Source organism: Condylostylus longicornis, unplaced genomic scaffold (genome assembly GCF_029603195.1).
Source record: "Condylostylus longicornis isolate FDR11 unplaced genomic scaffold, ASM2960319v2 ptg000048l, whole genome shotgun sequence".
Classification (NCBI taxonomy): domain Eukaryota; kingdom Metazoa; phylum Arthropoda; class Insecta; order Diptera; family Dolichopodidae; genus Condylostylus; species Condylostylus longicornis.
Genome location: NW_026578017.1, coordinates 9,975,782 through 10,002,057, shown reverse-complemented (window position 1 = coordinate 10,002,057; position 26,276 = coordinate 9,975,782). Strand labels below are relative to the sequence as shown.

The window sequence follows — 26,276 nt, the reverse complement described above, 5'->3', positions numbered from 1 at the left end:
ATCAATCATTAAATATTACTTTAAAATAGCTAGCAAATCATGCAATAAAATGTAACAATGGTAGACTCAAAAGCGGGAGTCGGTTTGCGCTGCCAATTTTAAAATCTTATATTTCATTTCCTTTTTGCCAATATAAAGCGAACTAGTAAACATTTTGATTAAACAAGGTCCACGAAATAAATTTTTACCAAGCGCAAATTTGTTAATACATAACATGTTCTAAATATATCTCGCAGCAAGTGTAATAAGCAACACTTGCAATTACTGCTTTGAGAAATAAACAACTGCTTTGAAAAATATTTATATAATTCGATTGGTTATACATTAGCCAAACTGATATTTTTTTTAATTTTCTATAATGTTATTTTTTCTTTAGAAACCTTTTGTTTTGATTTTTTTTTAATTCAATAGAAAATTTATAAACGTCTTTTGCAATTTTACAATTAAGATCGCTTCATCATTTTTATTTTTTCTCTTTAAAAGGTGAAAATTAATACATTCACCTCTTTTCATTTTATCAATTACACAAAAAGTAAAATATATTTTATCACACAAAAGAAAATTAAAAATAAACGCTAACAATATTACTTACCTGTGATCTTATAGCTGAAAGATGAAGTTGTTTAGCACGTAAATCAAATTTCTTCATTGATAAATCTTCTTGTAATTCATTCGCTTTATTGTATAATTGATTCTCGATACCACGCATTTGTGTTCGTACCAATGTATCAACTGAGTCCTGAAAGAATAGGAAAAATAAAAAACAAAAAATAACTAAGAAAACAGAAGCAGTACATCTTCTATATAAGATCTTTAAAATTACAAATGGGGAAATAAAATAAATATTTAACGATATAAAATATTGAAAAAAAAAATAATCACAGTAGCAAAATTATATGTATATCGAATATATCCATACATATAGATTGTAAATACTTTTAAGTATAATAGCACAAGGAGCTCTTTCATAAGAACCTATTACGCGATGTTATTTTTCTTTAATAGAACTTAAATCAATTAAAAATCTACTTAATTTTGCACATACTTTGAAAATATAATATGATATGCATATATATGTACATATGTATAAATATAAGTAGAAAAAAGATAATGGATATTTTGTATATTTTTCAACTTTTTCATTTTGTAAATACATACATACATGTACTTACATCTCTGTTAAATGTTTGACGTATAGTATTGTTACAGACATACATGTATCTCAGACATTGTAGATCTTACATAATTAACGGAACAAAAACATGGAAAAGAAAAAAATACATTTTCTCTTTCGGTTAATTATAATTGACATAAATGTCACCAGGTGTATAATATGAAACATTTTCTTTAATAGGAAAAAGAAGACACTTTGTTTGTAAGTATCATGCTAGGAATTAGAAAATATAAGAATAGAACTACATCCTTTAAACAACGGAATTTATATGTTATGTCCTTAACAAAAAAAAAAATTTCTTTTAATTTTTAATAAAATATTAAAGAAGAAAATGATGATTCCTCTTATACGTTATTTGAAATTGTGTACAAGGAAATCTCTTAAAATCAATATATACAACGAAACAAAAAAAAACCAGAGATCAACAGAACACAAAAAAGAAAAAAATATATAAAAATTAAATAATTAAAAATTGAATTAATTATGAGTTGAAAAATATATAGAAAAAAAACCAAAAAAATCTATTGTGATTTATAAAAATTAACTTTTAGGAAACTTAAAAACTTTTAGATTTCTTCAGAAATAACTTTTATAAAATTCTTCAAGCATAGATCGTTCGTTTTACTAATGTACACGTTACACATAATCATAGTTATACATTCACCTATTGTCGCACATATTATATACACATTATAGAATGATAAATTTATAGAAATTCTTAAATTTTTTGACTTGTATAAAATGTAAGTAGCAATATACAAAAGTCTATAATAATTTTGTGATATAACTGCAAATATAATTAAATATCTGTATATAAGCGAAGTTAAATAAGACAAAAGTAAATTTAAAATATTAATGGAAAATTAAATTAGCTGTATTAATTTCTATTTAAATATGAAGCACAATTTAAATAATTGAACTAAAAATTTGTTTTCGAAATTTAAATTAAAACTTGGAGCAAGAAAATGTTTGATTAAAATTTTTCGCTTTTTATAATATAGCATTAAAATATAATATAATATTTTGTATATTTAAATCCAGTATGATGGGGAATTTAAAATAACATTTTAGGTTTGAAGTATGTATGAGAAAAAGCAAGCTCGGCTGCCTCAGCTTTTTATTGCTAATAATTATTAGAAGATAAATTTTAATGAAATAAGGACAAATATACTATTTAAAACTTTTTTATAGTTGTCATTAGTTTTAATTGCTTGATTTAAGTTGAAAACAGAGAAAGAACGTATACATATATAAATGGGATTGTTAAAAATGAAGCAAAATTAACGCCCTGGATCTCACTAATAGCGATAAAATAGCGTAAAATTCTATTTTACCGCTGGAGGTTTTTTTTTTTGACATCATGTTTCCACGTGTGTGACATTATATGCAAAATACTGAACAGTTGATCTTATCTTTTCGCCAATTTTCTCGAGTAACAATGAAAAATTGTCCGCCGTTGCTGTTCACCGCCTTCCTAACAAAAATAACGAAAAAATAATACGATGAAACAGTAGAGACTAAACTAAGCTGGAATTCTAGGATAGTCAAATAATTTTACTTTAAGTACAAATGCACTATATGTTATTTTCCTATCACTTAAATTTAAGTTAAAATTTTTGTACTCTTACTATGTAGCGTAAACTTTCTTACGTAACAAATGAGTATCTTCTTACGTATTTTAAAATTGTGGAGAAACGCTTTTAATAGAAGGGAATTATATTTAACTGCTATTCAGTTTCTTCTTTATCTCTTTTTCTATGATTCTAATAAATCACTTTAAATCCTTTACCATATAAACTATTTTAAAGTATATAAAATAGCTATCAATCTGTTAAAAAAATTCGTATATCCTTTTATCAATTTTCTATGCTATAAAAACATTTTTTTTTAAAGCTTCTTTCAATTGATTTGACAATTTAGAGAGGAGTTTATTGACATTTTAATTTTTCTTTCCATCTTCTTTTGTTTTTGTTTTGTTTGTCATACCTGTAATTGCCTTATTTGTATTTCTAAATCTGCTGCTTCTCGTTTCAATGACTCCAAAGTTGAACGTAATTGCATTGAAGTATGTCGATCAATCACCAATTCATCCTTAAGAGGTGGTAATAAATTTTCCTAAAAACATAAGAAAACAATATAAGAACAATGAATTTTCATCACGGGAAAATACAATATTTTTCATGATTTTCTTTTCTTTTTCTTTTATATACATTAACTTTGTTTTGAAAAATATTACTGTATACATATTCTTACTTCAACATTTTCATCTCCTTCTGTAGGTGGTTGTGGTGGTACAAATGCACGTTTAGGAACTTTTGTTGGATTTGCTGGTAGTATTCGTACCAAATTTGTGAGATCTTGTTGTGCTGATATTGAATGGCATTGACTAGATAAACTATTATAACGTTTTGCTTGTTCAACAGCCTGAAAAATACAATATAAAAGGTAAGGAATGTTGCATTATCATAACATTATTATCTAATAAAAATATAGAGCACATATACAAATGAAAATATGCGATTGTAAAATAAATATGTTATTGATTTTACAATCATTAATGGTTATTTAGTTTCCTTCTTCGATCGACTCCCTATTTTATTACAATTTTAATTAAAAAGTCTTTATGTCAATAAAGGAAGACATAGAAAAAAAAATAATAAAAAAGAAACGACAGGAAAGTTACATTTTAATGACCAATAATAAACATTTCACTGTTACAAAAGCACAATCCTTTTTCTGATTGCGGCATGAAATTTAATGTTATGGTTATTTTTAACGATTTCTTGCAACGATATAATAACCACATTTAAAGTAAAATCAAGTACTAAGGATATAGAAATAGTAGTAATGCAGTAAAATATGCGGTTTAGTCCAAATTGGTATATATATACTGGGGGTTATTTGTATGATTAAGGTAGCAATTATTATAGGAAGGCATATTACGTAGGTATACAATAAAAATTTATCTGAAACTTTAATATTTATTAAAGGCACAATTGGATGGAAACATTTGTAACAATATAAAAATATTACCATATTTTTACTTATATTTTTAGGTAATAAAAACTTTGTTTATACTGTTCTAAAATCTGTTTACATATTATGTATTGCAATCATATTTTTTGTAGGGGTTGATTGAGTAAAGATAACCTTTGAGATTAAGTGTAAAAATATGTATAAAAAATTATATGCACTCAGTCGCTTTCATATTACTCGTAATTGTTTAATACTTGTAAGGCGACCATTATATTCCTTGCAAGAATTATAATTTTAATTATTTTAATTAAAACTTGTCGTCAGACTACGTAAGAACAAATGTCAATCTTATTTTTGTTTTAATTAAAATGAATGACAAAATTTACTTTAGAATTTTTTGAATATATTGCTTTCTCCTTCTCAAAATTTACGTATCCTATTTATTAATGTAGGATTTTCGCCAATTATTACGAATTATGCCAAATGAAAATTCTATGAAAAACTAGTGCTAAAAATTTAAAATAAACAATAATTAGCATTTACATCCTTTTTGAAAATTGATTACCTAAATAATTAATAATTTTAAAAAAATTCACATTTATTAAAAACATTGCGTTTTGAAACCTCTAAAGCTTTTAATTTAATTTTTAAATAAAATATAACTACAAGATCGTTAAATATATGCATGTATAACATATACAAACAATTTGAATTTAACCGCATATTTAATTTATCCAATGTTAATTAAGTTGTTGTAATTTTTTTTCAAAATGTTGTAAAGACTTACATAATATGTATTTTAAAATTTAATTTTAATTCGTAAAAAAGTCATGTTTAAAATTAATCCCTTGTGAAGAATATTACATGTTAAAAAACATTTAACGAAATTAAATGGAACAAAATTATATACACATAATATGTACAAAAATAACCGAAATCTGATGGGATCAGCACATGACCAAACATAAAATATAACTCCCACATTATTTTTAAGTACATACTCATGTAGATATATACAAATATCAATGAATTTTCTTAATTTTATGACGAAAAAATTAAACGAAAGCTGAAAACGTGTGTAATTTTCAAGATTTAAAGTAGAGTATTATTGAAACATGTACATCCAAGAATGCAAAGCTAGGCCTTGGTACACGTCTATTTCTAACTGAGACAGAAATGTAGCATTTCAAGGTTGTCAACAATATTGTTTTACACGATTCAAAATTCGGCATGTGAAATTTGGTTTGATTACAATACTTTCTATGAATATTATAAAATTATTATAAAAAATTGTAGCTTGCAATACAAAAATTATACGAAGTAAAATATTAGATTTTGATTTAAAAAATGCCTACAATGGTAAGAAATCAGTTTAATGTAAATTATTTCAAGTTAAAAAAGTAAAACTCCAAATCAGTTATTCAACCATGTCTTAGATCTTGAACTCGTGAAGTATGCTATCACTAAACGTGATTAACATACTTTTTAAAATCAAGAACAAAAAAAACAAAAGAGTTGAAAAATGTAAAACAAATATTGTTCAGATATATTATAATTAATTATTATAATATAAACCATTGCTCTGGTTAGTTATACTAATCAGGGCAAAGTATAACCAACATAATACTAATATATTAAATATATATAATAAATACACATATATATTTGTTGTCATATTCATTCTATATTTATTACATCTAATTGAAAACTCGATGAAATAAAATTTTAGTTCAATTATTCAATCAATTGGATGAACAGCGGAATTGATTTAAAGTTGGATTATAAAATACTTGAATACTAATTTAACTTTATATTCGTTATAAGCTTATGTATATCTTTTATTTTTTAAATTGATTTAAAATTTTTAAAGTAGAAACCTATAATATTATTCAGAATATAAAAAAACGATATCCGTGTAGACTTTCCCACAAAAAGTTTATGCTAAAAACTAACAATGATTTTGTAATGCATAAATAATTTTAACTCTAAAATATTACTTGGATCCAACAGAAAACTAATAGTAACAGAAAACTAACTAGTTTGTAGGTACTTGTACACAACAATAAACTATATTTTAAATCTTAGATACCTATATGAATTTCTGATAACGAGGTTTGTTTGAACTACACAAACCTATTTAAAATTTTAAATTTTTTAATTATATAAATTTTTTTGTTGACAGGAATTTTTTCTCCAACTTTATACACCTGTTACTGATGCAATATTCTTAAACCTTTCATAAACTTTAAGTACCTACCCACCTACATATTTTAAATTTTGTTTTCAATTTTCTTTACTTTCTGAATTTGCACTAAAACCAGATTTAAAATTTATGTACCTTTCTAGAAAAAATTTGCAAACATCATAATATATATGTACATACGTAGTGCTCAATCATAGTTAGGATATATTCAATAAAATGTTATTGGTATTTTATCATTGAATTTTCTAATTTCTACCAAAAATGTATGTATGTATGTACTCATATACCATTTATGTATAATGTAACATTCATAATTCATAGCACGTAGATTATACACAAATTTAACTTTCATTCATTAGATTTTTTTAAAGAATATACATATATAACGGTGAACTTTTTATATACGTATATATGTACATATTGTGAAGAAGAATAAGGTCCTTTTTGTTATAGACAAAAATATATTCTTGTATTTCAATGTATTCTACTGCGAGGGAATAATTGGTAAAAACAAAGAGGTAATTATGTATGTATGTAAGTACATCTTACCTTACTCGAAATAACATCAGCACCCTGCAAAACAGCTTCAGCAACTATACTGCATAAATCACCATAAATTTCTTCTAATTCCTGCATTAATTGTGGTATTGTTTCACAATGATATGTTTCTAGCATAGCATTTGTTGAATGCAGTTGTTGCACATATGCATTATGTGCATCGATATATTCCGCTAAAGTATGTTGCGTTGGATTCTGGCGATGCGCCACATAAGCTTGCTTATAGTCCATGCGACACTGCAGACATATTTAAAAGTTTAATAAAAGCGTAGCTCACACAAGTATTAACAAATCTATTGTAAATATTCTATTTAATGCGCAGTAAAACAATAAAAAATAATTAATTAAAAAAATAGCACCAATTGATATTTCTTCCTACTTTTTTTGACAAGAAAAAAAAAACACTATCTTGCGGCAAAAAATTTAAATTTTTGACATTATAAGTAAATTGCTAGTCGATTCAAATTAGTCGACTAATTGAAAACAATTTAGGATTTAGGCTGAAAACACAATGAGTTTATGTTTCAATTATCATATTCTCGCTTTGTAGTGCGACCTAATTGTGTTCAGTCAACAGTCTAAATGAAAGGAATTGAAAAGAAATGCCAATTTATATCTAAAATAGTTAGGCACTTAGCAGGCATCTATCAATACTTATATTTCCATAAGAGCTTTGAATCAATGGTTGATACGTTTCATTTATTGAAACTAAAACATTATTTTAAATACTTTTAACATTTTATGCAAATATCAATTAAACTTTTATTAAGACAGTTATCAAAAGCAAGGTCTAGAACAAAAAAATATATTTTCTTATATTATAAAATAAAGAATTTCAACCGCTTGTAATAAAAAAATTAAACCCGACATTGTAAATTTTTCGATTGCACATTTTGTAGTACATAGGATTATTTTCGATATTGCATGCTTAATACCTTATCACTTTATACCTAAATTTATAAAAAGCATTTATGCACCATATAATACAATAAGAAATAGGAGGTAGAGGAACTAATTTACAAAAAAAAACTATTGACCATTGCTTTTTGGCTCCACCAAATAAGAATTGAATTACATTACATGAAACGTTAAAACATAAAAAAATTTGACATTTTCATTGAAACTTTTTTATTCAAAATAACTTTTTCAATATTTCTTCATCTATGTCTGTATTTATGAAATCGCGTTCATAACTGAAGTTACGCAATAAGTGTTTGGCAATTCAAACCAGATCGTGTAGCAACATACATATTGTGCTAAAATTTCAAAACTCAGGCCGAAGAGTTTATGATACTATCTAGATCTTGGTTTTTGACATTATTGTTCAATGCAATAAAAAAAATACCAGAATATACGACAACTATTTCTTATTATGCTGGAGTCGTTTCATGATCTACTTGATACTACCAACCTAAAGTTTATTGTTTTCTTTTATTAGGATCTACAATATGTTACACAAAGAGAAAATGTTTTAAAATATTAAATTTATAATTGAAGGGAAACGTACAAAATATTGTTAGTGAAAAATATACATACCTTTGATAATTTATCTTCAGTCTTTGCGATAATAGTCTCAAAGGACTCCCTGTGTGTAAATATTTTTCTACTTTGAACTTTGCGATGAAATGATCTGTCAAGCATTGGCCGTGATACCTGAAAGAAATTATGTTATTAATAAAACATATAAAATATATATATTTATTCAAATAGCTTTATGTATTTAAGTTGAAGTTATAGCTACATTTATATATAAGTTAAAAATTAATGTTATACCAGATATATTTATTCACAGACACATACATACATGATATTATCGTCAAAGTAAGTAGGTACACTTAAATAAGATATCTAATTGGAGCTTCAAACAAAATGTTTTTGCTATTAAAATTAAGAATTTCAAAAGTGAAAAGATTATTAAGAAAAATGTTTAGAAAATAGGTTGTACAAATGAGTTTTGATGAATTACAACGAAGCATTTTGGATTATCATTTTAAAGAAAACAAAAAAATTGCAAAATTTATTAAAATTCTTATTTGAATCGCTAAATAGAATGGAGATCTTAATATGCAGCACGTTTACATGCAGTAGCGAAAACTCGGCACTTGAAGCCATTTAATTTTGTATTATTTTTACATTTTCAATTTTGCATTTTTAGAAAATTTTATTATTACAATAAATTTTATTTTTTTTCCTAGTATTTGTGAGGAATTAAAGTCGATAAACTAATAATCAAAAAAAAAGTTAATACTTTTCTCTTATTTTCTAGTAATTCTTAATACTTCTCTGTTATAATTTTTTATACATTATATAATTTTTATTACAAATAATTGTAAACTTATGCTTAAATATACGAGTATATATGTAAAATCTTCAACATTTTTTTTTTCAAAATTATAAAATCGCTTTTTTTACAAAATAAGATGACTACCTGCATATCAGACAAAACGATCTGATAGAGGCCAGACATAGCGTTAAGATTTCTCCAATTTTTCATTAAAAATGCGACCAAAATAAAAATTAGCTGATCGCTGTTCAAAACTAAAACAGTTTACATATACCACAATATTTATGATTTAATCAGAGTCTGTTGGATGTCGTATGTATGTATATGTAAACACTCATCATCAGATTTGGTTTGATTGGGATTGTTATTTTCAACTTGTTTTTTAGTAGAATTTCGTCTCAAAGGAATAGTAGAGGGAGCTTTAGCGTAATAATTTGGAATCACCAAAACAAAAATAACAATTTTTTAGTTTGTTTCATCGACATATGTTAAGAAAACTTTAAATTTTATTTTTCTATACAAATTTTCAGGCGTCCATTAACTTGTTTATACAAATAGTAATAGAAAAGAAATGTTAATTTTCAAAAAAAAGAAATTGCTGTCGAAATGCTATTTTTCCAAAATGCTTTCAAACTTTCACTCCTATATTTGGATAAAAAATTAAGAGCCTTATTAAAACGCGTGGCAGCCGACACCGTTCACAACGTTTTCCGAAATCAGTTATTTGTTTTAAATTGATTTCAAATTAAATTTCGTTTATGAAAGAAATTGTATTATTTGGCAATATTTTTAATTTTAAATAAGAACAACAATTTTGAAATGAATTTACAGACAAAAAAGAAATAGAATAAATAATAAGAATGTAGTATTGCAAATGGATGGAACGAATTCAATTTATTACAAGCGATTTTTTGTAGTAGCAATACCAATGACATTTTCATAACAATACACATAAGTGTCTTCATTAGAAACAAATTCAAATAATGACAGCTTCTTGTATAAATGTGCAATAGTAATGCAAATGTAAATGGCGTCTTATTTTTATCGTAAACGTAAGGAAAGAATAACTAATGTAACATTAGTAACATGATATTAACTTGTGGTTTTTTTGTTGATGGTATATCGATTTTAAAATAAAGAAAGTTACGATATTTGGAGTATCGATAGTGTCTTCTATAGGTTCTCCACTACTACATTTTATTGCCCAAGAAAATAAATTTAACGATTATCTGTCGCTAAAATGTTTGAGTGATTTTTAAAGTGCATAAGAAATATAAAATTTTATTTTTGTTCAAAACTTTTTAATTTCTTATTGAAAAATTATATTTTTCGGTGAATATCTTTAAATGAGTGTATGAATAAAGTGTAATAATAAAAGCATTTTAAAATAAAATCAAAATGGAATTAGGAGCCCGAATATGTTGTATTGTTGGAAGGAATTTTGTTGTAACTGTACATACTTACAAACCTACAACCTTATCTTATTAAAACTTTAAATATTTAATTATCATGTAAGCACATATACATATGTATAATTTTTTTCCATTATTTGATTTTAAAAAACACGATATTAATTTTTCTCGTGTAATAGTTAAAAATGCTTGTATTAAAATTTAGCAGAAAAAAGTTTTAAAAGTTTACGCTTTAATGAAAAAAGTGTATGCATTTTCAAAAATTTTTTTTGCATCTTCCTTTGTAGAGGATCTTCAAAATGTAGGAATATATTACGGTAAATATGTATATATGTATGTAGGTACTGCATTCTTTTTATGTTGTATGAAGCTTATTGCTACAAGGGAAAACTTTGTAGTCCTTTATTTTTTTTACTGATTTTTTTTACAATTTTTATTATTTTCTTTTTTTTTGTGAATAAATTTTAGTGGTTCTGGGCTTAAAAGTTACGAGTATGGTGTCGAATAATTTTTTAACTTGCTTTTTTCAAAAATATTGGGAAATTTTTAGCAAATAAATTAAAAAAAAAAACGAGTTGGGCTCATGAATTTTTTATAACCAAAACCGAATTATCATAAAAAAATGGAATTTTGTTTTTATACTTTAAGAGGACTTTTTTTTTACATCAACTTTAAAAAGGATTTTTCTTTTGTTAGTCTAAAAAAAAAGTATACCAAATAGTATTGAATGCTTCATTTTTTAAATTGTGCACTTTACATTTGTACTTTACGGTGGAAACATTAAATGGACATTCATTTTTTTTGTGTTTTACCAGGAAAAAGGAAATATTCTGGAAAATGTTAAATTTCCTAAAGTATAGTTGGTAAAATTTATTAGTCGATTTACTTAAAAATTTATTATTCGAAATTTATTGCAATATTAAAAGATGAGTTGTGAAATTGTAACGAAACTTATTTTTCTTATTCGTATTATGTTAAGTTCGCAGTTGATTAAGCTATGCATTCTTAGGTTAACTGTTGCTTAAGAAAAGGAGTACTTTTATTATACATACTCTTGCTAGATAAGCAGCTGCCAATTATTCAGCAACCTAATTTTGAATAATGAAAAATTGAAGAATTATTACTTTTGTACATGATTTTAAAGTAAGGCCCTGATTAAACTCATGATTATATCATGATTAAATCTTGATTAAGCTCACACTGATTGGCCACGAAATCATCGTTGATCGCCAAAAAACCGAAAAATTTCGGGCTTCAAAATAAAGTAAACATCACAGTGATTTACATTTTAACCGCATTTATATAATCGTGTCTCATTGTATATGTGTATGTACGCAAGGTAATTTCTGTTAAATTTTTCTTATCCGAACTTATTCTAGTAGCAAAAATATTACAAATTTTATGCAAAAAATTCTGGAAAAATAATTTAATATTGTGTATAAGCACTATGAAACAGGATAAAATTTTAATTTTTAAGTTATCGGAAGCGGAGAGCCTACAATTCTTACAGAGTTAAGAATGAAGTCATAAGTTTTATTTTGTGTAATAAAACTGCTTAATATTAAGTTGCTAACCGCCATAAATTGCTTGGCATAACGGATTATCCAAAAATGGATTAATCTGAATTAAATGAAATATGAAATTTTTTACACGTTTCTTTAATTTTAAAATAATTTTTGTTTTTGGAAACGATTAACCTATAAAATATTGAAAAATATAAAATAATCAGCGTTGCAAATATTTATTTAATAGCTGCTTTTTTTAAAACTTAAATTTCTTAGTCTTAATTATTATAATAAGTTTAGTATAATAAGTTTTTCTATCCTTAAATATTTCTTCATGTTATTTTCACAAAATGGGAGCAAAATTTACATTTGTGGCACTTAAAATTTTTTAACTAGCTATCAATATAATATTTTAACAACTCAACAAATTTTTGGAAAACCTTGCGACATAGAATATAATTATTTTGATATTAAGGTAATTAATTTATAAAATGCTGTCTCAATTGCAAGCCTCACATGGCAGTATAAAGCTGACTTATAAGTAACAAATTATAAATAGCCAATAAATTATAAGTAGCATTGTTGCAATTTGTCGGAAGCTGGTTTTGCGAATATAATAAATAGTTAAAATTTTACTTCATCACAATTATGTATGTAGTTCTTTTGTGTCAGAAAGTCTTGTGGAAAGTAAAAACTTTTGCATTTCTGCTTGACTTGAAATACTTCTGCTTACGTGACCAGTAGTGTATTTATAAGATTTTTTATACACAATATAGCAGACGTAAATAATTATTATTTTGTAAATAATATAGTAAAACAAAATGACGAAGAAAAGAAAAAATGAAAAAAATTAAGAACAAGAAATAGGGAAAAAAATTGAGTCTTCAGATCCTTTTTTCTTTTTATAAATAATTTTCAAGTAAAATGCTTTACATTCTTAAACCAATATTAGTGTATATTAATTTATATATGTATACATACATAATATTATACAGCATGAAATAATTTCTCTTTAATAAAAATATAAACTTTAAGATTTCAGCAGTAAAAGTTTCCAATGAAAAAATTAAAATGTGAAAAATAATTTTTAACGAAAATACTAAAGTGCAAATTTAAAAGGTGCTGTTAAGGTTAATCTTATAATAAATGAAAATGAATGATGGGGAAGATGTAACTCTCAGAAACTGTACAACTTATAGCACAGAATAATATACCCTATTGGACTAATATACACTATCTAGGTTATAAATCAAGTTACAACCCTTGAACTATTAATTTATACAACTAAAAAATTTTATAAAAGTTGAAAGTTCATTTATATGGTTTATGAATTTTAATTAATATTGTAAGAGCGAACATGCTTTTAATTATTGAAGGTTTGATTTGTTTTTGAAGAAACTTTTAAAGTTTTCAAAATTAAAAAAGAAATAATGATACTTATATCAGATTTTTATATTCCCCAGTATAAAGTACGTTATTGAAATAACAAATTCTTAAAATTTTGTCTAAATATCAAAGGAATCGAGTTTGCTAAATCTGTTCTGAGATGTGTGCTGGGTGTACAGATTTTTAATAGTAACGGAATATGTATGTAAGTCTTTTTGAATATGATTTAATAAAAAAAAAATTTATCGTTAAAAGTAGAAAGCTGAAATTTTGTAAGCAAATACATCTTAATGAAACCATGGTTTATGCTATGTTATAATTTTTAAAAGTCGTGAAATTCTGTAAATTAGAAAAGATTAGGACTTATAAGATCTCCTAACAATTCTTTGTAAAACCAAATTTTCCTATACATCCTCTTCCTTCCGAACTATCATTGCTTAAACTTTGCAAATTGTTATATTTGTGGATTTGTTTTTTTCAACTCCACAAGCTTCATTAGCTTTCTACGAAAGCGTGAATGTATAATAAGAGTCCGCTAAAAATTAGTACACCCTTATGTCTTGAATGAATTAGCAACAAAATTATATTATTGTGCCAGTTACTTATGTACAACTTTTTCAAAATTTTTGAATTGAGATTTTTTAATTGTAAAAAACTAAAATTTTTAAAATGAAATTTTTAAAAGCAAGCGTGGTATTTTACAACTCATTGGTTGATTAACTTAAAAAATTTGTTCATTTTTTATAAACCAATACATATTTACTTATACTCGTAAACCAAATTATCAACTTAAAACTTATCTTAAAGTTGCCATTAGTGTTTGAGAGACAAAACCAAAGAAATTTCTTTTCCAATTAAAAAAATTTTTACTCGATTCTTAAATCAATCTATTTGTCATATTTGAGACTAATATTTACAACTCGAACTTTGAAATAAACAATACATTTTAATTGCAATTGCTATAACAGTTTCAGTTTAATAAGCCGCAGTTTCAAAGAAAACCCAAATCAAATTTAAAACACGTTAATTTCAAAAACATGCAAATTCTGAAATCAAAAATCTGAATAACTGAGACGAATGTTTGTATGATACCACAAATTTCGTGAAGCTTTAATTTCTCATATAAACCACATGCTATATAGGCAGAACAAACACAATATGAATGTTTGTATGATATCTGCAGAACAAACACAATGACAGTATTGTCTTATTATAATATTTGTAAATAACATCCTTTGCTTTAATCAGACTGTGTCTAAAGTGGTGCTTTCGTAATATTTTAGGAAAATACATGTCTACCTATTTACCTAAATACATGGGTAAAATATGCTACTTAGTATACGTACATATGTATATGCATATTTTTGTATGACGTATGTTTGACATTGCATCTACGTCAACAATTTATAATAGGTTTATACAATTTTCTTAAAATCAGTTCAAATTTTTACAAGTGCGTGTACTTAACTAAAAATTTGTTTCATTTTTTCAATTTTCTTATTCTTTTTTTCTTATCAGTTTTATAATTTTCATATTTTTTTTCATTTTCATAAAACAAAAATCTCGTTTTTATGAAATCATAATGACAACTGACATAAAAATATAATTTTACTTCATCCTACAGATTTGAAGCACCCACCTAAAATATTATGTATACTTATTATGTATTGTGTGTATGCATGCATATAAATTTACCTGCCGAGATAGAGTGCTGGCCACATCACTTGATGCTTGTGAATCTGCTTCGATTTCCTGAAGGAATGTCTCCCATGCTTGAAATAAGGATGATTGACATATTGGTCTGTAAAAAACATTAAAATGCAATCAAAATAAAGATTTTTTTTTCTTTTTCATAATTTTAATGTGTATCAGGAAGGTATAAGGATATTTTAGGTTTGTCTTGATTTGTTTTTATTTTTGAATGTCAAAAGCAAAGATTAAAAAAATCTCAAAGAGAAAAAAGCTTTTTTTTTCGTTTTTTTTTTACATTTGTCCTTTAATACTGTCAGTTTATTAGAACAACTACAGAGAGTTAAAATGATTTTAAATGGATTTTTTGAATATTTTTATTTAAAATTGTTAAAAGTGAAATTATTATGTAATTTTGCTTTTAGACTAAGTGAAATCAACAGACAGAATTAATTTTTAAAAAACAATAATTTTTTCTTTATTTGTAAGCTCTTGTTGTAAGTATGTATATTTAAGTATTACGTATGTATGAACTCTTATAATAATGAAATGTGCTAAGTATATGACTTGTGTTCTATCGAACAATATGCTTATAAAAACTTGAATGAATATTAGACTTAAATTTTATGAGCAATTAAAATAATTTACCTTTCTTTTCTAAGGTCTCCATTTTTCTTACGATAAGTAGATACTACTGTTTGGAGTGCGGCTGCATGTTCTTCATACAAATGGGAAAGGGTTTCGGTGAAATCTGACACTGTAAAGAATAACAAATTTTTAAATTATAATTTTTTTGATTACATAATTAAGATGACTTCTCCTATTATGTATGTATCTATTTTTGAGGAATAATGGGATTGTTTTATACATTACAGTTGTCAAAGCCATTCGGAGTGATTTTTATAAAATCACATTGTTTCAGTATTATAGTAATTATATGTGACAATAATTTTTTATTTTTCATTTAAAATTATAAAAGCTAAGATTAATGCCAAATATTAAAAATTTTAATATGTTATAATTTTAGTTTCTCAAGTAAATTTAACAAATAAAATTTTACCAAACTAAATAATTTAATATTTCAATAAACTTCCAACTATAATATTTCTGCAATACACTTAAAAATATTAAAATAAGTTTATAGTTTAAAACTAGTTAAAGTTAATTTGCTCGTAATTTAATGAGCTTTACTAAGCATCCAGGTCAAATATTTTTGTGATTCCTGAATTTTTCTAAATAAACTCCATATTTCCTTGAAGATCTAAAAGAAAGAATTTGAAAGAGAATGAGTTTCTAACAACTTGAAGAAGCCGTTTGAAAGTTATAATAGAATGACTGTACTATGGTTTAGGTAGCCCCCACACAAGCCGAGAACTTCAATTAAATGATTGAAAAAATATTAAAGCTATGTGAAATTTTAGCTGTTTTGGGAGTATAGCTTGATATAATCAGGTAGCTCCTATACAACGCTAAGATTTAATTTTAAATATTGCAAAAACTAGCTTTTATATTCAGCTTGTCAGCATAAGGGTCGGTATTATTCAATTGATTGAGATCGCTGAAAATTTTTTACTTCTTCATAACTAAACAAAGCAATAAAAATTTTTTACAATTTAAATGTGAAAGCAAACAAATCTTGTACAACAAAATTTTTGGCAATAATTGTTTTTTTTTAATATCTTTTGAAATTTCAATTATAGTCCGAGGATCATTTTACATACCATATACAGTAAGTAGTGCAGATTTAAAGAAATTAAATTTTTCTTCACAAAAAAGATTAACTCTTAAAATATCGATTTCTTTCTTTGTGGGACGAAACTTTTCATAAAATAGTTGGACACAATACTAACAGACAAAATTTAATTTTACAGTCATACTATATAAACACAGCAGACGAACATATCATGCAATTTTACAATTCAAGAAATTGTTAAAATGTGAAATAATTGCATTTCTTTTTATTGCGTGTACATTTTTACTACTTTAGCACGTGTCTAATTTTTTGGTTCATTAACAACAAATGTTGTATGTAGAGTGTTAAAATGTTCATGGATAAATAAGTACCCAGATTTTATGTGTTAAATAATAAAAAGAAATTTTTATTACCATAATGTGTATTAGTTTTTCAAATTGTACTTTTCATTCTTGTAAATGGGAAAGCTCTTGCAAAAACCAAATTTCATATGTACTTCAAAATTCAACAAGTGCTGAATGTACTTATTTTCTCTTGTGCATGTTTTTGGCAATAAAAATTTTTCATAATTTTAAGATTTTTGCTGTAAAGTTTTTCTTTTCGGGGAGGAATAGAATTTTTAATTAGTAAACTAAATTAATTTTTGTTGTTTTTGTTTTTTGTGATTATATGAATGAATATCTATTGGATTATGTGAGTTTAATGCTGGTATAAATGTATGTGGATGTACGTAGTACTAGTATATATGCCAACATTTGCATAATTAAATTTGCAACACTTAAAATTTTCATTATTGCATGATTAGATGCACATACGAGTACTATTGAATATGTGTTGTTCATTAAAAATGAAAATTTGTTATCCTTTATAAGAAGAATTTTTAAATACCAAATAGAAATGAATGTTAATTCGTGACTTTCGGTTTGTTAACAATAATAATTTGGGAGTGTTTTTGAAATTATATTTGAGTTGTGTAGAAAAGTTTTTGTATAAAATTAATTATAGCTTTTTAACAAATAATTATTTCAACAAGTGCATTTTATTTGATTTAAAAAAAGTTAGACCACATCTTAAAACATGTTTTTTACACAAATTTCGTTGAATTTACAAATTACAATTTAAATAATGTTCAAGTGCGAAAAGTGAATTTTACCAATTAATTTTATTGCAATTGTGGGTTATTTTATATAAGTTTGAAAAGTGATTGAAATATTTTTGATATTTATATATGGTGATTTTAATTTAATACGGACGAAAATACTTGATTCAATCCCGTTGTATATACGCCTGTTAAATATCGTAAAAATATTAAATGTTCGGTCGTATACTTTTTGTAAGGTAAAGCGATTTATATACTTAATAAGAGGCGCAAGTATTTTTTTGCCACAAAATTTAAGTGAGAAATTTCCCACTAGCAACATTTTTTATGAAAGAGTAAGGTCTTTCTTAAAATAATATACCTTGAAACTACACTATTCAAATTTTAATTTTCCATTTAAACATTTTTAAAATATTATTGCCCAAATGATTCGATTCATTCATATTATACGTACTAAGTTTTTTATAAAATTTCTAATGGCAACTGGAACACGTTTAAGAATAAAATAGCAATATCTTCTGTAGAAGTTTTATAAACTATTAGAAGTTATGTAAACAGTTTAATTTCGAAAACGTTATCCAACAATTAATAAAAGCAAAATATCTCATCTCATTTCTGTTTTTAAATAGAAAAAGAATTTAAAAAAAAATTCTCAGATGAATACCGAATGTTTCATTTAAAAAACTGCTTTTTCTCATTTTAATTAATATTGTATTTGGAATGAACATTACACTATAGTGAAAACTTATTTAAAATTAATAAATATAATATTGAATTGCAGGCAAAAACGGTGACAAACAATCACTTTTGCTTTTATATAACAATAAAAATCGTATTGGTGCAAGAAAAAAATTTTGATAATGGTAACTGGAACAAAAGCATTAAAAGAAATTTTAATATTACATAGTGCAACCTTAAATTTTTCAAATTAAAATTACTAAATTTCAAATGCATACACAAGGATTAAATTAATCTCGTCAATCAAGTTGAGAAAAAACTACAATATGTAAATTTAATGAATTATTCATCATACATAATAATTAATTATTCACATATATAAGTAGTATGTATATAAATATATATATATAGATACGTATGTATTAAATCGTTAATATTATTACGATTGTAGAATAACTCATAGAATTAAATTTGAATTATAAAATTTAGTTCAAAACGTATTACTTTATAATCCTTCAATAGAAAGGTTTACCTTCAATGAAATTATAAAAACGGTCTTTTCACAGTTTAAAGTTTTCACATTTAAATTTTCTTATATTTTAATAGCATAAACTTTGCATACTGATAGGGAAAATAAAATTTTTTTTTTAATATTCTTATAAAACAATAGTAGTGTGTATGTAAACAGATTACTTATAGTGAATAAGACAAATATTATTTATGGTAAGAACAGAACATTATCGAAAACATTGCTTGCTTTAGATTGCAAATTTATTGATTAACGATTATTTGTGCCTGTATATATAAAAGATTAACATAATTACAAAGCTTCTGAAAATGACTATGGGATTGAATTATGACTATGGATTATGATTAAGGTATTTCACTTTACTCATATCACAATGAAGTTGAAGAATAGTGGAAAAAGCCGAGATGTTTCAAAACTTGTTTTAAATTTTTAGAAAATTTTCAACATTGTTATTCTACACAAAAGCTTAAATCTCATTAGAAATTCATTAATTTTTTGCATTTATGTTTGAGTGAAACTCACATATAACTTTTAGTTAAAATCGCCTCATCCAACGCTTTAAAATTGGAATGCACAAATTGACGTATATAGAAAATTAGTAACAATTATTTAAATGTAAAAATTTTACTTTAACTTTTCGAAATGTGATGTTTGGTATTAACACAATACTTCCCTTGTTCTATTCAATATGGAGTTAAAAAATAAATTTGTGAATACATACACACATACATATAATATGGTAAAGGGAATTAATTTTATCTTATTCCCTATAGGACATGCATATATGCATTTATTCTAGTGGAGAAAGATTTATTAAAATTATAGTGGAATATAAGTAGAGTAGTTTGGGTGAATAAACTAGAAATCAGAAATAATTAATAATATATGCTTGTTTTCTTTCTCTCTTGTGTTAATTACATATAGATTTACCATTTCCATATGTAGAGAGGGTGTCATTGTTATAATTATGTATATGGTTGGATGCATGCAGTTGTTTTTAAATGCGTTGAAATGATGCAGAAAAATTATTCTGAAAAAAAAAAAAAATCAAATTCTTAACTATAAAATGGCGATTATTTGTGATTTTTCTCTTCTTTTCTTTTTAATTTTGTTTTTTGCATTAATTTTTTAATATAAAATCATGTTGACTTTCTTGAGTTTAATAAAGCGAATAAATGTTTTTTTGTTTTTCATTTTTCTGACATTTTCACTTTAAATTTTCAAGGGGAAATCATTGAAGCAAGAAAATTATGTTTATAAGAAAATTTAAATTTGATTAATTAAAAAATGTCATGCAATGGAATGAACTTTATACTTACTTGCATACCATATACAATATGCATGTACGCGCTCTTAACATGCTTGTATTGCAGCCCATTAAAATTGTATTAAACAAGCTTGAGAATACAAAATTTTTTAAATCATTAATTTGACTCGATTAAAACGAATATTATAACTTTATTTTGAAAATAAAAAAAAACTTTTAAGATAAATTACTTATGTATTCCATGCGTTATGCACGAGTCTTTTTTTGCATTGATTATATGAGAGAAATTCGTTAATTATACCGATAATTTGTTGAAATTTTTCTTGAACCTTTGTATTATATACTTTGTGGAATGCAAATAATTAGGTCATAGTATGAATGTGATAAATGGTGTCAAGAAATTCAGAATAATTAATGAATTTTTCTTCTTCTTTGAGGTTCATTTAATTACAAATGTTACAATGTTTCGTTCAATTGTTTGGTTCATTATTACAGTAATAAAATGTTAACTATGTATGTAAAAATTCTAGAAGGGCTATGAATGAATTCTGTAGGGCTGAAATAGAATCCAGACAAATAATAATTTAAAATGTGTGAACGGAATTATATTCAATAAAATTAAAGTTTTTTTATTCATTTTTTAATTATTGTAAATTAATTAAACAAGCACTTTTTATGTGATTTGAGCTATACATGTCGCTCGCTAAAATACCGTTTTCAAATTATCAAAAAGTGAAAGATTATGATTTTACTATACAATTGAAATGATATTGAAAAAATTAATTACATTTACCGTCCGTGTTTCAACTCATAAACTCCTTAAGAATAAAATGTTGCAATTCATAACAAGATCCCTGACATCGGAATTGTAATCATACCGTATTGATACTCAATTCAGCAATTTGTATTTATAAGCTGAATTTGCCTTATTACAGTTTTATCACAATTATTCTCCTTTCTTAATAAATTATTTTTTAAGGTTTTCAAATTTTTCAACATTTTGCAACACAATGAATAACTTTATCACATCGAATTAAAAAAAAAGATCTTTTTAATGGCATTTTTCTGTTATTTATCCCTTTTGATCCTTTTATATTTGTAAAAGAATGTAATTTATATTTAAATCAAATAGAATTTATAATAATAATTACCAAACTTACTTACTAATTATTTACAAGGTGCCAAAATTTTTAATTTATATTTTAGAGTGTTAAAATAATTTTATTTTCTAATTAAGAATTAAATTTAATCTGTTAATATGCTTAAGAATTTTTCATTACCTTGAATTTAATATGTGATTACTATAGTAACTAACGTATGTGTGAGAATTTTAATTTTCTTGCTTGAATGAAAAGAATAAATCGAAATTATTTAACATAAAAACATTTTGAATCATCTTAACTTCATTTCTATTAAAAATAAACAAAATATTATCGTCAGTCTTGTGTCAGTCTATCTTCGATACTTTTTAATTCTCTTAGAATTTTATTGAATTGCTTGTATAAGGAATTTCAAAAATTGCAAGAAAATTTATGTAGTATAGTCAAAATTTACCATTGCAGCAGCTTAGCTGTGCTTTGAATTCCTCAATCGTATTTTTAAATTTACGATTAACATTTTATGTTTTCACAAAGAGTAGCAATATTATTTTCTTTGTTACTTGGAAATTTGCTAATTAAAAACCTTAAGGTTTTTCATTTTTATAATTCCCAGATGAAAGAGCATTATTATATTTACCTACACATAGTTTTGTCGCGCATTAAATCAAATAAAAAACATCTTTTATTTGAGAAATAAAATAAAAATTCAAAAACATTTTATATTTATGTAAGTAGAATGTCTTCAAGCGAATAAATTTAATCTAATCAAATTAATTGCGTTATTCCTTTAAAGTTCACTTTTTTTCTGTGTTATCTTGGAATTTCCATTTTATTCATGTAATAAACTTCTTGAGTTCTTTCTTAAAAGGATTCATTTATATTGTGTTGTATGGTTTTCTTTTTCTTAATGCTTACACATCGTGATTTAAAAAATTATAAAATATGATAACATTTACATTGCACGCCATCTTTATTACAAATATGAATATATACTTAAACTGTTATGATTTATAGAAAAACAAACTTTGAGGAAAAATATTAAAAAAAAATCTGATGTGATCAGCACATAACCGACCGCAATGTGTATTGTCTAGTTAAGTGAAAATGTCACAGAATCTTATAAAAACGTCTGTCAAATACTTCTTTCCAATTTTTAGGACATTAGTAAGCTTATAGTTTACATACGTAGAAAAATCCAAATTTGGCTCTTAGTAGAATTTCGCTTTGTGCTACCCGAATTCCCTGAAATGCTCGCCAGTTAGTTTCGGTAATAACCAGAACTCAAATATCAAATTTCAAGAAATTCCATCAATTCGCTCCGTAGATGTGGTGGAAAATGTAAAATCGGCCCGCAGATCAATTTTCGAGCCCTGATCTTTATAAAAAATTTATATGTTAATTGCTTTAGTACAAATAATTGAAATATTAAATTTCAATGGAATCGGTTGATTATTTCTCTTTATATACGCAAAAATGTATATTTGGCCCGTAGTAAACGTCCAGTTGCTCACAGCTGATTTCTTGCAAAAGTTAGTAGGTTTTGCGGGCGATCGGGCGAAGTTTATATATGAAATTTCAAGTAAATGAGTTGAATATATTCTTCAAAATGGTCAAAAATGTAAAACATGCCCGCTGAACAGTGCAGTTCCCGAGGTCTGATTTAATCCAAAAGTTGATCAATCCGTGCCATGGTGGAAATAAACTTACATGTAAAATTTCATCAAAATCGGTTCAGCCGAACTTGAGATACACGCGTACACACACAGACCGACGGACAGACATGTTGCTAAAAATAGTTTATTTACCCATCCCTACTATGGAGAAGTGCATTCCCACCGAAAACTCGATATGCAAAATTTGTTGCCATCACATAACCTACCTATTGTATACACAATACGGTAGGTAAAAAAGATGAATTAAACTTAACAATGTTTGTACAGTATGTCTGCTAGATATCGAATCAGAAACTTAAAAGTTTTATCATAAATCTATAAGAATGACAAGACCAGCACAAATTTTAACAACGACCAATTACTGTAGAAGTTATTACATATCGATCTGAGAGTCTTTTTATGAGTTAAAGATCTTTTTGCTACATTTCGATTTTTGTGATACATTTAGTTAAAAAAACTTTCCGAGAACTCATTAGCAGGCTTTAAAGATGTAATTGTACAAATTATGTGACATGTTATTGTAAAATAACGTTACCATAACATGTCACTTTCGGGTGAAATGCATTTCAAAAGTTTGAGTCAAAAAATGTTCACGTTTTTTTTTAATTTATTTTCATTTAATTTTAGTAAGGTGCGCCTAACCAAGGGTTAAAGTAAGGCGAACTGAAAAAAGTAAAATTAAAGTGTTAAAAAAAATTTTAAAATTCATGCATTAAATTTATTGCAAGTGTACTGTATATATTTTATATTCAACTTATATTTTACTATTTTTAACTATTTTTAACTAAAAACTTAGAATAAATAGGTGGGAGCATAGAATATGTATAGAAAATTAAAAGAATTTTAATGTTATGTCAACTCTGTGTTGTTTGTTTCTATAAAGAAGAAATATGTACATGTGATCCGAGAGAGCAAATTTACAAGTAGCAATTTGCCTGCAAATCTTTTAAAATCATAACAATTTACACATATAGTTATATGTGCCTAGATAAAAATGTATATGTATGTATGTATACTGATTGGATTTATCTTACGAAAAATATAGGTGAATATGATTTTATGTGTTATTATTAATGTGTTTAAAAATAGAATCTACATAAAATTTTTCTTTAATGTTATGGAAGTCAAAAAAGACAAATTGTATGGAATTCGCGATTTTCTTCTAATAAGAAGAATAAATACCTATACAAGTATTACCTTTAAGGTTGCCAAATGTTTGCATGTCCTTGAATTCTTTTAAATTTGCATATGTATTCAATTTAAAATATCACCAACACTTGCTTTCTAAAAACCGGTTTTCCTAATGACATTTTAGCAATTGATTTTTTATCGTTACCCAAAGTTTTCAGTTACAGTAACATTCATAAGTGGGAACTGAATAATTTGTGTTAAATATAGACGAGAAATATTTAATATTTCCTGTTGTTCTTTCTTTAAAAGCCTTTTATATGTACTCTCAAGCGTTCATTGTATACAATAGATAACCTAATAAAATGCGCTACCAAAAAATAAGTAACATCTTTAATATAGAATTATTATAAAATTGTAATAAAAACATTCCTCTGGCAATACTAATTATTATTTGTTATTACAAGTTTTATTCCTATACATATACATATTATACATATTTATATATCTCTGTAAGATCCTTATGAAACAAAGAACAAAAAAGAGCATTGAAAAATAAAAGAATAAAAATGTCTGATGAGAAACTGAATTGAGATGATCTCTTACAATATATAACGTTCTTGTGCACGTTTTTCCTTTAATTTTATAAGATGTGAATTTCATTTCCGTCACTAACTTACAATTCTTTATAACTCGTGAGTGTATGTAATGTAAGTGTTTACAAAAATATCTGTGCTTATATATAATTGTAGATATAAAAAAATTAAATGGAAAATATTACTTGAAGTCTGGATAAATTTTTATAGTAAAAAAACAGAAAATCTTGTAAATAAAAAATATAGGATGAACATTTTTCTATATATAAAATAAATCAAAAGATAAAATGAGAATAACGTAAAAATAAAATCATATTTAATTTATTTCCCTATTACAAATGAAAAACCATCTTATAAGTGTAGCGACAACAATTTTTTTACAGTAGTGCACGAGTGTAATGTTATTTTTTTCTTCTTATAGTTATTTATTTTCCTTAACTTTGTTTTTGAAAAAAAAAATTTTTTTTCTCTTTCGTCTTCCTACCTCTTTTTAGTTGTCGCTTACAACTTTTAAAATAGAAATAATGTTTTACAAGGTTAAGTGTAGCAGAAACTTAAAAAAGTTTTTAAGCAATTCTATTGTAGGTTGTCATATTCAAGAGCAGTATTACTATTCATATTTAAAAAATGGAAAGATTTTATACAATTAAAAATTTGTAAGAATTTGAAAATGAAATAATAATTATACGTTTTGTTTAAAACGAATCGCTGTAAGATGATTGTCGATTTTTTTTTGGCAAAAAAAGGAATATTTAATTGGCAAGTTTCATATAAGAAGGTTTCCGTATAGCACTTTTTCGGACTAATAATATTATTTTTATTTATTACTTTTAAGGAACAGTTTCTTTTTATATATTGTTAAAAAAACGGGTTCTTTTTCTTTTAAAAATTCTAAATGAAATTCTGAAAGTTGCCATTAACATTCTTGTTTTACCAAATGTTCATAGCAAAATTGTGATCTGTAATTAATAAGTTCATTTTTATTAAATAATAAATTCACATAATTCTTCATATTTTTAGTATTATACAATACAGTTCCGATTTATGAAGTCAGTTTCGATTTATGACGATTTTATAAAGTCTGTTTGAAATACATAAGCGGAATTGCATTAGGCTTAAAGAACTATAATTGTCCCACAAAAATCGTCATTATTTAAACAAGTAAGGAAATGGAATAGTTTTAATTTATATATTTGAATTACAAGTGAATCCTCATTTGTTATATTCGTTAGTAGAAACTTTAAAGTAAGCTTTGAGTACTTTAATAACATTTCTATTAAATGGTCGAGATTACGTTTCTAGAAATTGTCCTATTGTATGAAATCT

General features: G+C 25.0%; 1 protein-coding gene across 6 annotated transcripts in view; it reads right to left on the bottom strand.

Annotated features, from left to right (window-relative positions):
- LOC129611176 (uncharacterized) overlaps nt 1–26,276 on the bottom strand; it is a 290,077-nt gene that overhangs the window by 55,076 nt on the left and 208,725 nt on the right. For all 6 annotated transcript variants that reach the window (XM_055524167.1, XM_055524164.1, XM_055524165.1 and 3 more), the window contains 7 exons: nt 15,836–15,944; nt 15,194–15,299; nt 8,448–8,564; nt 6,903–7,148; nt 3,428–3,598; nt 3,161–3,289; nt 593–739 (listed from right to left, as the gene is read on the bottom strand). In XM_055524167.1, the coding sequence (XP_055380142.1) occupies nt 593–739; nt 3,161–3,289; nt 3,428–3,598; nt 6,903–7,148; nt 8,448–8,564; nt 15,194–15,299; nt 15,836–15,944 (1,025 nt within the window). The remainder of the gene's footprint in view (nt 1–592; nt 740–3,160; nt 3,290–3,427; nt 3,599–6,902; nt 7,149–8,447; nt 8,565–15,193; nt 15,300–15,835; nt 15,945–26,276) is intronic.